Source organism: Choloepus didactylus, chromosome 10, assembly GCF_015220235.1.
Source record: "Choloepus didactylus isolate mChoDid1 chromosome 10, mChoDid1.pri, whole genome shotgun sequence".
Lineage (NCBI taxonomy): Eukaryota > Metazoa > Chordata > Mammalia > Pilosa > Megalonychidae > Choloepus > Choloepus didactylus.
Window position 1 is genome coordinate 26,563,356 of NC_051316.1, and position 14,819 is coordinate 26,578,174.

General features: G+C 36.7%; 1 protein-coding gene across 3 annotated transcripts in view; it reads right to left on the bottom strand.

Moving 5' to 3' along the window:
- Nucleotides 1–14,819, bottom strand: part of ERCC6L2 (ERCC excision repair 6 like 2) — a 126,251-nt gene that overhangs the window by 95,094 nt on the left and 16,338 nt on the right. For 2 of the 3 annotated variants that reach the window (XM_037797159.1, XM_037797158.1), the window contains exon 3: nt 942–1,135. In XM_037797159.1, the coding sequence (XP_037653087.1) occupies nt 942–1,135 (194 nt within the window). Of the gene's footprint in view, nt 1–941; nt 1,136–14,819 lie in introns of those variants that run through there. The other variant, XM_037797160.1, reaches the window with a different exon arrangement.

Genomic DNA, 14,819 nt, shown 5'->3' on the forward strand with positions numbered 1-14,819 from the left:
ATACAAATGGAGACATTTTAAATATTAAAGAAAAAGAAGAAGTCATTGACACTCTACTAATTTAAAGAGAAAGACCAAATCCTCAAAGTGGCTTTCAATACCCTTTATGATCTGGTCTCGGCTTAACTCACAGGTCTTGTCTTCTGGTCACTTGACCTCTTAATCTGGGCTGCAGCCATGCAGAATTGCTTCATTTATTTAAATGTGCCGTGATCCTTCTGGTTTAAGGGCCTTTGCAAATGCTGTTTGTCCCTTCTGCGGGGATTGCTTTTCCACTCCTGGATTATTCTCCTACCCTTCAACTCTTACTCATCCTTCAAGTCACACTCAGTTCAAAGAGAACTGAGTAAGGAAGCATCCCTGAGGCCTCCCTCTACCCTGCAGCAGGGATAAAGTCCTCACCTGCTCCTACAGTCGTCTCTGTTCCACAGGGCCATAGTCAAATGCCTGTATAATTGCCTGCTCACTCCTTTAGACTCCCCACCTTTATGTTGAGGGGGAAGGGGGATACTTACGCCCTGGAACAGTGGTTATCGATTTTGGTAGTGTTTTGTTTTTGTTTTTGTTTTTGTCCTTCTACATTCACATCAAACTCCCATGATTAAAATCATTCATGAAAATAACTGTTCTAGTCTAGAGGCACCAGATGCATAAAAGGTTGTACATGAGATTTAGGCCAAGTCTTCATCATTTTTTTTAACAGGCATTATTTAGAGAGGTGTCCTGCATGGAGTTTAAGAAATAGAATAAGGAACTTTGGAAAAACTTGATGCAAGTTCTTCCTTCTCAGAGGATAATGTGATTATGACAGCAATTCTATTCTAATAAATCAGCAATCAAATTACGCTAAAGAATAGAACTTTTAAAATCTGAATATAAAGGGATAAATATAATTGAGGTAAGCATAAGATTAATGCAATCATTTCCATTGTTCCCATTACCTGTTAAGTTCATCCAGGCATAAACGCAGTGTTTCGTAAGTTGTTAAAGCAATTTCACATTTCCTCTGCTTTACACGAATCAATTCACTGTCTTTTTTGTTACCATGTAAAATGGTGACTCTGAAATATCCCCAAGTGTCCAATTCATCCTTCCAGTTGTAAAGGACGGAAAGAGGAGCAACTATTAAGAACATCTGAAAGAAGAAAAAATAAATGCTATGTTTAAAAAAAAAATGAAAAAGACCCCTGACGTGAAATCCAGAATATTGATAGTCATGTTCTTTAATTTTGACACTGTAATTAGTAAGAATAGAACTGAGGGACTGGATATATGTAGACACAGAGGACCCTCAAAAACCACTTTGTTGCTTACTTAGCTTTTTATTAGGAGAAGATATTTACCTAACCTTGTCCAAAGAAACAGCTAGTTTTTTTATTTCTCCAAAGAAAGGACATTAAAAGATAAAAGTAACTCCCCAGAACAGAGATAAAATAAAGATTAGGATCCTAAATTCTAATAACTTCAAGGGCAAAGTAATATAAGTACACAAAACAAGGCAGCTATTTTTCTTGAAATATATGGTCTTCTGGCGTACTCTTTCATTTTCATTCCCCTATTCCATTTATTCTCCCTGCCTCTCTCAGATATTCTCAGTTGGATACCTGGAAAATTCACTGGAAAGATGAAGCAATTAGAAGAATCTCAATAGCCTACTTATACCTGTATCTATTCCCATATATTCTGCTCTCCCACAAATTATCATAGATAAGCCATCCATGTTCATATCTAAAGACAACCCCTAAAATTATATAGTCACTCCCATTCCCTTTTGCTAACCTAAAGTCAATGCTGTAGAAATTGCCCTCACTACATCAACTTTCCCTTTTTAATGGACCACATCCAGCCACACACAAACATGGTATAATTTCTCCCAGGGTTAAAAGACCACACACTTCTTGACCCCACATCTGTAACTACTGGCCCGGTACTCTAGTCCCCTTTATAGCAGTGATCCTCAACAGTTATCAATACTTATTGTCTCTTCTTACTCTCTTTCCCTTCTTTCTGGTGCTCATGCAAATGGAACTTCTGCCCTAACCCCTCCTACCAAAACAGTCCTAGTCAAGAGTACCAACACATCTCTGTTGAGTCTTCATGTGAATGCTTCAGGGTTCCACTGACTCCTCCTGTGCTAACCCCAAATCCTGCTGTCATCACCCATTTCGACTTTTTAATGTTTTGTTTCTCACTGTTACCACTATTCCTAAACTGTTACATTTAATAGGGTTATCAGTAAGTTTTTTTCCTAAAGTTTTATGCTTGTTTATAAAGTTAATAAAGATGAACCAATATACTAAAAAGTTTCAGTTTAACAAAAAAATAAATTAAACACAATCCTCCTCTAAATTCCGTCCTCTCTTTTGCAAAATATTTCAGCCAGGTCATTTCTCAGCTGTAAAAAGTGGAAATTATGACTGTATTTGTAAAAGAAAAAGAAGAAAAAAAGAACAGAATATTAATGTACTAAATGTGAGTTACTTTTTCCCACCCCCTCATCAAGCATGTATGAGTATTTACTCATCATACTTGATTCACCTCAAATATTTGTGTCCTTTGGCCCAGAGTTTATTCATCTTTCTCCTACTTTCAAATATAAAATTAGGGCTCCAAACACTTTAATTTTTATTATTATTATTTTTGTGTGTGTGGTAATGAAAATGTCCAAAATTCATTTTGGTGATGAATGCACAACTATATAATGGTATTGTAAACAACTGAATGTACACTTTGTTTTGTATGACTGCATGGTATGTGACTATATCTCAAAAAAATGAATAAAAAAAAAATTAGGGATCCAAGTACTGAGCCCACCTAGAGTGCCTCCCTTTAAGTTTTTGGGTATTGTAGGATGAAAATGCTGGGTCCCAATTCCATCTGAGCACTACTAGCTGTTTTCCATTTCACAGGCCATTCGTTCCCCAAAAGACGCCAATGAATCTAAAGACTCCTAGCATCAGTCATAAAATTCCAGAAGAGATTTAAACATTAAGGTGGCAACACAATTCCTTGATGTTTTTTACAGATATTACTGGTCTTCAAAATCACGAAGAGTAAATTAAATGGTTCAATAACTAATTTTAACAGTAAAAGAACTCAGAGAACTGAGTCATGCTATTATGCAAAGTACAGAGAGAATAAAAAGGAGGAACCTGAACATTTATGACAATGCTGTAAATAATATTCCATTTAATAAGGCTTTCTTAAACAAATGATGCCAAACAGTAACATGGAAAGCAGTATCCAAGTTCTGTGTCACTCACTAGACACAAAGCAACTCTGAGGACTGTTTCTTATTCTGCTTTCTTATTTACCACTTTCTAATGAATAACTTTTTATTTACCACCATAACTCCAGCACTTAGCACAGTGCTTAGAAAATAGAAGGTAGTCAACCAATGAGTGAATTAATAAATAAAAGCACCCATGTCAAGGCGCCAAGGTATGAAGAGCAAAGCAGATTCAGAGGACATCAACAGATCAACAGAATGGAAGCAAAGGTGTCACACGGGGACATGAAATATGAAGTAGAAAAATAAAAGGTGCTTTTTACAGAAAACAATTACAGATGATAAATTTGAATTTTTGCTATGTAATTCAAAGTTCTAAAAAGTATTTCCTGTACTTCTACATTCTTAACCCCTTCAAAAAAACCCAACCTAATAATTGTACATAGTTTGTAACTTTTCCTTCGGTATACTGCGGATATTCAATTCATAGAAGTTTCACTCTAATCAGGAACCCTTCCAAATTGTTTTTACAAAAGCAACATCAAAATAATACCAAGCCATGACAAAAATTTTATCAAAATAGAAAATTATAGACCAATATTATTTAGAATATCAATGAATAGCAAATCTTGCAATTAAACAAAAGAAGTAAGAGATATGAAAATGGAAATGAAGTACAAGTACCATTATTTGCAGAAAACATAAGTAAATAAACTAAATGGACAATAAATAAACTTCAGGAACAGTAAAATACTTTAAAAAATGGAGTTTATAAAATATATGTAGCTTTAATATATACAATCACCAGTTAGAAAATAAAATGGAAAAAAATTATATTTATAATAGCAATCCCCAAAAACACCTAATTTAAACACAATGAATAAGAAGCAAGGTCACATGAAGAACACTGAGGGGCATGAAATAAAATTTAAGCAAATGATGGGACTGCTCTTGGATATGTAATCTCTATATGGAAAAATGCTAATTCTCCCTAAATAAATCCATAAATTCAATGCATTAACAACTAAAATATCAACAGATTTATAAGAGAAATTTGAGAAAATTTGTCTCTCATAAGTTGAGAAAATTTGTGAAAAAGACCAGAGAAATTCTGAAAGAGGAGGAAAAACTTCCTAGTATATTAAAATATACTATAAAGCTGAAATAATTAAAACTGTTTAGAATTGAAAGACAAATGAACAAATAAACCAATATAACAAAACAATATGTCAAGAAACAGACCCAAATATATATAAATAAATAGTCTTTTATTCAAAAGTGATCCATCAAATCATTGGAAAAGAGGGCTTACTCAATAAATGACACTAAGAAAACTTGCTAACCATCTGGGGGAAAAAATAAAGCTAGATTATTAGATCATTTCTTATAGTAAAATAGATTCTAACACAAACAAGGATGTAAAAGTATAAAATAAAATTATAAACATTATAAGAGTCATGGGTGAATTTATTTTCTAAGCCGACATAAAGTCCTGAAACTATAAAGATAGATAAATGTGACTACCTAAAATTTTTTAAATGCAGGAAACAAGTCAAAAGCTGACTGTGACAAATGGGAAGTTATATTTGTAATACATATAATGGACAAAAAATGATATGAATAAGAACTAAGAATCAAGAACTATGATTAAAAGCAAGAACTCAATTTAATAATGAGCAAAGACTTAAATAGGCATTTTATATTAAAAATGACTTTTAATGTAACTGAAAAGATACTCAACCTCACTCATAATTAAAGAAATGCAAATCAAAACAAGAAGTAACTTTTTTTTAACTCTCTCAGACTGACATGAATTTTTATTTGTTAATACCTAGGGCAGATACAAAGGTGGGGAAACAGACACTCATACCTATTGATGGGAATACAAATTGTCATAATCCTTAGCTATCAAAATGTGATATGCAGAAACCCACAATTCTAGTATGGCATATGACACAATTCCAGTACCAAGAATACACCAACAGTCATCACTGCAAAAGGTGCCATGATATATATATAAGGATGTCCACAGTATCATTTGTAAACTAATCCTCTTTGTACATCTCAAGAACTAAAAAATAAATCTAAAATATTTTTTTTTCCCAATCACCACTGAAATTGCTTCTGATGCTGCCATTATGACTGCTAGAAAAATCATCCTCCCTTGCTTTAATATTAATTATTAATTTTACTTAGAATCTCTAAAGTTTTATCATACAAGATAGTGGCATTTTAAAATGAACATACCATGATTCATTTTCATAAAGACTGAATACCAATCTAAACTTGACAGCCTAAATCTGAAGAATTATTTCGAGAATCAATATTTGAAATGCATAGTTAGTGTCTTTTCATTTAGGAATTTATTCTTGGCACAAAATATCTATTTCATGCATTCTTAGATGATTTATTCACACTCATACAGTTTAAAAAATGTATAGGAGATGTATTATATCCCATACATATACCTCAAACCCACCACTCCTTAATCTGTAACACTCAATTCATGAAAGGGCTTTTTTCAAGGAGTTTCAACATTACTTCTTCAGAATTCCTTTGAAATGCTGGCATTAGCATAAGAAAGAAAAAGGAACTTATTACTTTTCTAGACATTTCATAAGCTGTCTCTTAAAAATGCAGTTTTCTTGACTGTGTGTTAAAACTTCAACTTCCATGTGAGACCAAGAGAAGAGATGTTTATTTGGTGTAGAATCTGTATTTTCTAAACAAATACAACTTCCACAGTTTGTTCAAACACCACAATTAAATGGAAGTTTGAATAGGAAGTGAGCTATGATAGGTCTGTATAGATTAGAATGAAATAACAACACATCCTAAAGTAATCTGGGTGGAGAATAAAAATATATATTTGGGGCCACCCTGAAGAGCTGGGGGAGGATGCAGAGGCATTGGACTTCCTCACCTGGATTGTTGCTGATGTTCTCATAAACACTGGGGACTGAAAACTTGATGTGCTGAGCCCTCTGTCTTGGGGCTGGCCCCTATGAAGCTGGTTGCTGCAAGGAGAGGCTAAACCTGCTTATAATTGTGCCTAAGTATCTCCTCCTGAGTGCCTCTTTGTTGCTGAGATGTGGCCCTCTCTAAGTAACCTTGGCGGGTGATCTCGCTGCCCTCCCCTGTACATAGGACCTGACTCCGAGGGGTGTAAATTTCCCTGGCAATGCAGGGTATGACTCATGGGGATGAATCTGGACCTGGCATCATGGAATTGAGAACATCTTCTTGACCAAAAGGGGGATGTGAAGTGAAATGAAATAAAGCTTCAGTGGCTGAGAGATTTCAAACGGAGTTGAGAGGTCACTCTGGTGGACATGCTTAAGCACTATATGGATAACACTTTCTAGGTTTTAACATATTGGAATAGCTAGAAGTAAATACCTGAAACTACCAAACTCCAATCCAGTAACCCTGACTCTTGAAGACAATGGTAAAACAATGTAACTTACAAAGGGTGACGGTACGATTGGGAAAACCTTGTGGATCACACTCTCTTTATCCAGTGTATGAATGAATGAGTAGAAAAATGGGGACAAAACCTAAATGAAAAATAGGGTGGGATGGGGGGGTGATTTGGGTGTTCTTTTTAATTTTTATTTTTTATTCTTATTCTGATTCTTTCTGGTGTAAGGAAAATGTTCAAAAATAGATTGGGGTGATGAATGCACAAATATGTGATGGCACTGTGAACAGTTGATTGTACACCATGGATGACTGTATGTGTGTGAATATATCCCAATAAAACTGAATTTTAAAAAAATGGTCCTAATTATGTTCAAAGTGCTAAAGGAAAACACAAACAAAGAAATAATGGAAATCAGGTAAACAACAAACAAAAAGAGAATTTCAATAAAGATATATAAATATATATATATCATAAAAAGGAACGAAACAGAAATAGTGGCTACGAAGACCACAATAACAAAAAATTTCCTAGAAGGGCTTAACAGCAGATTGGAGCTGGTGAAAGAATCAGTGCACTTGAAGAACAAACAAATGAAATTATTCAGTCTGAGGAGTGGAAAGAAAAAGGAATGAAAAAAAAAAGCAAACAGAGAGAGGCGGGGCAAGATGGCGGACTGGTGAGCTGTATGTTTTAGTTACTCCTCCAGGAAAGTAGGTAGAAAGCCAGGAACTGCGTGGACTGGACACCACAGAGCAATCTGACTTTGGGCATACTTCATACAACACTCATGAAAACGTGGAACTGCTGAGATCAGCGAAATCTCCCAAAACAGAAAGCTTAAAAGACTTGCAATTTGGGCAGGTCAAGTCAAGAGCAGAACTAAGAGAGCTCTGAGACAAAAGGCAATAATCCAGTGGCTGAGAAAATTCACTAAACACCACAACTTCCCAAGAAAAGGGGGGTGTCCGCTCACAGCCATCATCCTGGTGGACAGGAAACACTCCTGCCCATCGCCAGCCCCATAGCCCAGAGCTGCCCCAGACAACCCAGTGTGACGGAAGCGCTTCAAATAACAGGTACACACCACAAAACTGGGCGTGGACATTAGCCTTTCCTGCAACCTCAGTTGATTGTCCCAGAGTTGGGAAGGTGGAGCAGTGTGAATTAACAAAGCCCCATTCAACCATCATTTCAGCAGACTGGGAGCCTCCCTACACAGCCCAGCAGCCCAGAACTGCCCTAGGGGGACGGCACTCACCTGTGACATAGCACAGTCAGCCCTCAACAGAGGACCCGGGGTGCACAGCCTGGAAGAGGGGCCCACTTGCAAGTCTCAGGAGACATACGCCAATACCAAGGACTTGTGGGTCAGTGGCAGAGACAAACTGTGGCAGGACTGAACTGAAGGATTAGACTATTGCAGCAGCTTTAAAATTCTAGGATCACCAGGGAGATTTGATTGTTAGGGCCACCCCCCGCTCCCTGACTGCCCAGAAACACGCCCCATATACAGGGCAGGCAACACCAACTACACACGCAAGCTTGGTACATCAATTGGACCCCACAAGACTCACTCCCCCACTCACCAAAAAGGCTAAGCAGGGGAGAACTGGCTTGTGGAGAACAGGTGGCTCGTGGATGCCACCTGCTGGTTAGTTAGAGAAAGTGTACTCCACGAAGCTGTAGATCTGATAAATTAGAGATAAGGACTTCAATTGGTCTACAAATCCTAAAAGAACCCTATCAAGTTCAGCAAATGCCACGAGGCCAAAAACAACAGAAAATTATAAAGCATATGAAAAAACCAGACGATATGGATAACCCAAGCACAAGCACCCAAATCAAAATATCAGAAGAGACACAGCACCTAGAGCAGCTACTCAAAGAACTAAAGATGAACAATGAGACCATAGTACGGGATACAAAGGAAATCAAGAAGACCCTAGAAGAGCATAAAGAAGACATTGCAAGACTAAATAAAAAAATGGATGATCTTATGGAAATTAAAGAAACTGTTGACCAAATTAAAAAGATTCTGGACACTCATAGTACAAGACTAGAGGAAGTTGAACAACGAATCAGTGACCTGGAAGATGACAGAATGGAAAATGAAAGCATAAAAGAAAGAATGGGGAAAAAAATTGAAAAAATCGAAATGGACCTCAGGGATATGATAGATAATATGAAACGTCCAAATATAAGACTCATTGGTGTCCCAGAAGGGGAAGAAAAGGGTAAAGGTCTAGGAAGAGTATTCAAAGAAATTGTTGGGGAAAACTTCCCAAATCTTCTAAACAACATAAATACACAAATCATAAATGCTCAGCGAACTCCAAATAGAATAAATCCAAATAAACCCACTCCAAGACATATACTGATCACACTGTCAAACACAGAAGAGAAGGAGCAAGTTCTGAAAGCAGCAAGAGAAAAACAATTCACCACATACAAAGGAAACAGCATAAGACTAAGTAGTGACTACTCAGCAGCCACCATGGAGGCAAGAAGGCAGTGGCATGATATATTTAAAATTCTGAGTGAGAAACATTTCCAGCCAAGAATACTTTATCCAGCAAAGCTCTCCTTCAAATTTGAGGGAGAGCTTAAATTTTTCACAGACAAACAAATGCTGAGAGAATTTGCTAACAAGAGACCTGCCCTACTGGAGATACTAAAGGGAGCCCTAAAGACAGAGAAACAAAGACAGGACAGAGAGACTTGGAGAAAGGTTCAGTACTAAAGAGATTCGGTATGGGTACAATAAAGGATATTAATAGAGAGAGGGAAAAATATGGCAAACATAAACCAAAGGATAAGATGGCCAATTCAAGAAATGCCTTCACGGTTTTAATGTTGAATGTAAATGGATTAAACTCCCCAATTAAAAGATATAGATTCGCAGAATGGATCAAAAAAAATGAACCATCAATATGTTGCATACAAGAGACTCATCTTAGACACAGGGACACAAAGAAACTGAAAGTGAAAGGATGGAAAAAAATATTTCATGCAAGCTACAGCCAAAAGAAAGCAGGTGTAGCAATATTAATCTCAGATCAAATAGACTTCAAATGCAGGGATGTTTTGAGAGACAAAGAAGGCCACTACATACTAATAAAAGGGGCAATTCAGCAAGAAGAAATAACAATCGTAAATGTCTATGCACCCAATCAAGGTGCCACAAAATACATGAGAGAAACACTGGCAAAACTAAAGGAAGCAATTGATGTTTCCACAATAATTGTGGGAGACTTCAACACATCACTCTCTCCTATAGATAGATCAACCAGACAGAAGACCAATAAGGAAATTGAAAACCTAAACAATCTGATAAATGAATTAGATTTTACAGACATATACAGGACATTACATCCCAAATCACCAGGATACACATACTTTTCTAGTGCTCACGGAACTTTCTCCAGAATAGATCATATGCTGGGACATAAAACAAGCCTCAATAAATTTAAAAAGATTGAAATTATTCAAAGCACATTCTCTGACCACAATGGAATACAATTAGAAGTCAATAACCATCAGAGACTTAGAAAATTCACAAATACCTGGAGGTTAAACAACACACTCCTAAACAATCAGTGGGTTAAAGAAGAAATAGCAAGAGAAATTGCTAAATATATAGAGACGAATGAAAATGAGAACACAACATACCAAAACCTATGGGATGCAGCAAAAGCAGTGCTAAGGGGGAAATTTATAGCACTAAACGCATATATTAAAAAGGAAGAAAGAGCCAAAATCAAAGAACTAATGGATCAACTGAAGAAGCTAGAAAATGAACAGCAAACCAATCCTAAACCAAGTACAAGAAAAGAAATAACAAGGATTAAAGCAGAAATAAATGACATAGAGAACAAAAAAACAATAGAAAGGATAAATATCACCAAAAGTTGGTTCTTTGAGAAGATCAACAAGATTGACAAGCCCCTAGCTAGACTGACAAAATCAAAAAGAGAGAAGACCCATATAAACAAAATAATGAATGAAAAAGGTGACATAACTGCAGATCCTGAAGAAATTAAAAAAATTATAAGAGGATATTATGAACAACTGTATGGCAACAAACTGGATAATGTAGAAGAAATGGACAATTTCCTGGAAACATATGAACAACCTAGACTGACCAGAGAAGAAATAGAAGACCTCAACCAACCCATCACAAGCAAAGAGATCCAATCAGTCATCAAAAATCTTCCCACAAATAAATGCCCAGGGCCAGATGGCTTCACAGGGGAATTCTACCAAACTTTCCAGAAAGATCTGACACCAATCTTACTCAAACTCTTTCAAAACATTGAAAAAAATGGAACACTACCTAACTCATTTTATGGAGCTAACATCAATCTAATACCAAAACCAGGCAAAGATGCTACAAAAAAGGAAAACTACCGGCCAATCTCCCTAATGAATATAGATGCAAAAATCCTCAACAAAATACTTGCAAATCGAATCCAAAGACACATTAAAAAAATCATACACCATGACCAAGTGGGGTTCATTCCAGGCATGCAAGGATGGTTCAACATAAGAAAAACAATCAATGTATTACAACACATTAAAAACTCGAAAGGGAAAAATCAATTGATCATCTCAATAGATGCTGAAAAAGCATTTGACAAAATCCAACATCCGTTTTTGATAAAAACACTTCAAAAGGTAGGAATTGAAGGAAACTTCCTCAACATGATAAAGAGCATATATAAAAAACCCACAGCCAGCATAGTACTCAATGGTGAGAGACTGAAAGCCTTCCCTCTAAGATCAGGAACAAGACAAGGATGCCCGCTGTCACCACTGTTATTCAACATTGTGCTGGAAGTGCTAGCCAGGGCAATCCGGCAAGACAAAGAAATAAAAGGCATCCAAATTGGAAAAGAAGAAGTAAAACTGTCATTGTTTGCAGATGATATGATCTTATATCTAGAAAACCCTGAGAAATCAACGATACACCTACTAGAGCTAATAAAAAAATTTAGCAAAGTAGCGGGATACAAGATTAATGCACATAAGTCAGTAATGTTTCTATATGCTAGAAATGAACAAACTGAAGAGACACTCAAGAAAAAGATACCATTTTCAATAGCAACTAAAAAAATCAAGTACCTAGGAATAAACTTAACCAAAGATGTAAAAGACCTATACAAAGAAAACTACATAACTCTACTAAAAGAAATAGAAGGGGACCTTAAAAGATGGAAAAATATTCCATGTTCATGGATAGGAAGGCTAAATGTCATTAAGATGTCAATTCTACCCAAACTCATCTACAGATTCAATGCAATCCCAATCAAAATTCCAACAACCTACTTTGCAGACTTGGAAAAGCTAGTTATCAAATTTATTTGGAAAGGGAAGATGCCTCGAATTGCTAAAGACACTCTAAAAAAGAAAAAGGAAGTGGGAGGACTTACACTCCCTGACTTTGAAGCTTATTATAAAGCCACAGTTGTCAAAACAGCATGGTACTGGCACAAAGATAGACATACAGATCAATGGAATCGAATTGAGAATTCAGAGATAGACCCTCAGATCTATGGCCGACTGATCTTTGATAAGGCCCCCAAAGTCACCAAACTGAGCCATAATGGTCTTTTCAACAAATGGGGCTGGGAGAGTTGGATATCCATATCCAAAAGAATGAAAGAGGACCCCTACCTCACCCCCTACACAAAAATTAACTCAAAATGGACCAAAGATCTCAATATAAAAGAAAGTACCATAAAACTCCTAGAAGATAATGTAGGAAAACATCTTCAAGACCTTGTATTAGGAGGCCACTTCCTAGACTTTACACCCAAAGCACAAGCAACAAAAGAGAAAATAGATAAATGGGAACTCCTCAAGCTTAGAAGTTTCTGCACCTCAAAGGAATTTCTCAAAAAGGTAAAGAGGCAGCCAACTCAATGGGAAAAAATTTTTGGAAACCATGTATCTGACAAAAGACTGATATCTTGCATATACAAAGAAATCCTACAACTCAATGACAATAGTACAGACAGCCCAATTATAAAATGGGCAAAAGATATGAAAAGACAGTTCTCTGAAGAGGAATTACAAATGGCCAAGAAACACATGAAAAAATGTTCAGCTTCACTAGCTATTAGAGAGATGCAAATTAAGACCACAATGAGATACCATCTAACACTGGTTAGAATGGCTGCCATTAAACAAACAGGAAACTACAAATGCTGGAGGGGATGTGGAGAAATTGGAACTCTTATTCATTGTTGGTGGGACTGTATAATGGTTCAGCCACTCTGGAAGTCAGTCTGGTAGTTCCTTAGAAAACTAGATATAGAGTTACCATTCGATCCAGCGATTGCACTTCTCGGTATATACCCGGAAGGTCGGAAAGCAGTGACACGAACAGATATCTGCACGCCAATGTTCATAGCAGCATTATTCACAATTGCCAAGAGATGGAAACAACCCAAACGTCCTTCAACAGATGAGTGGATAAATAAAATGTGGTATATACACACGATGGAATACTACGCGGCAGTAAGAAGGAACGATCTCGTGAAACATATGACAACATGGATGAACCTTGAAGACATAATGCTGAGCGAAATAAGCCAGGCACAAAAAGAGAAATATTATATGCTACCACTAATGTGAACTTTGAAAAATGTAAAACAAATGGTTTATAATGTAGAATGTAGGGGAACTAGCAATAGAGAACAATTAAGGAAGGGTGAACAATAATCCAAGAAGAACAGATAAGGTATTTAACGTTCTGGGGATGCCCAGGAATGACTATGGTCTGTTAATTTCTGATGGATATAGTAGGAACAAGTTCACAGAAATGTTGCTATATTATGTAACTTTCTTGGGGTAAAGTAGGAACATGTTGGAAGTTAAGCAGTTATCTTAGGTTAGTTGTCTTTTTCTTACTCCCTTGTTATGGTCTCTTTGAAATGTTCTTTTATTGTATGTTTGTTTTCTTTTTAACTTTTTTTTTATACAGTTGATTTAAAAAAGAAGGGAAAGTTAAAAAAAAAAAAAAAAGAAAAACAAGGAAAAAAAAAGATGTATTGCCCCCTTGAGGAGCCTGTGGAGAATGCAGGGGTATTGGCCTACCCCACCTCCATGGTTGCTAACATGACCACAGACATAGGGGACTGGTGGTTTGATGGATTGAGCCCTCTACCACAGGATTTACCCTTGGGAAGACTGTTGCTGCAAAGGAGACGCTAGGCCTCCCTATAATTGTGCCTAAGAGCCTCCTCCCGAATGCCTCTTTGTTGCTCAGATGTGGCCCTCTCTCTCTAGCTAAGCCAACTTGAAAAGTGAAATCACTGCCCTCCCCCTTACGTGGGATCAGACACCCAGGGGAGTGAATCTCCCTGGCAACGTGGAATATGACTCCCGGGGAGGAATGTAGACCCGGCATCGTGGGATGGAGAACATCTTCTTGACCAAAAGGGGGATGTGAAAGGAAATGAAATAAGCTTCAGTGGCAGAGAGATTCCAAAAGGAGCCGAGAAGTCACTCTGGTGGGCACTCTTACGCACAATTTAGACAACCCTTTTTAGGTTCTAAAGAATTGGAGTAGCTGGTGGTGGATACCTGAAACTATCAAACTACAACCCAGAACCCATGAATCTCAAAGACAATTGTATAAAAATGTAGCTTATGAGGGGTGACAATGGGATTAGGAAAGCCATAAGGACCACACTCCACTTTGTCTAGTTTATGGATGGATGAGTAGAAAAATAGGGGAAGGAAACAAACAAACAAACAAACAGACAAAGGTCCCCAGTGTTCTTTTCTACTTCAATTGTTCTTTTTCACTCTAATTATTATTCTTGTTATTTTTGTGTGTGTGCTTATGAAGGTGTCAGGGATTGATTAAGGTGATGAATGTACAACTATGTAATGGTACTGTAAAGAATCGAAAGTACGATTTGTTTTGTATGACTGCGTGGTATGTGAATATATCTCAGTAAAATGAAGATAAAAAAAAAAAAAAGCAGAGACTAAGAAACCAATGGGATTCCATCAAGCGTACCAATATATGCATTATGAGAGCCAAAAAAGTATAAGAAAGAGAGAAAGGGGCAGAAAGAACACTCAAAGAAATAATGGTTGAAAATTCCCCCAAATTTAACAAAAGACATGAACATACACATCTAGTGAAATTCAACA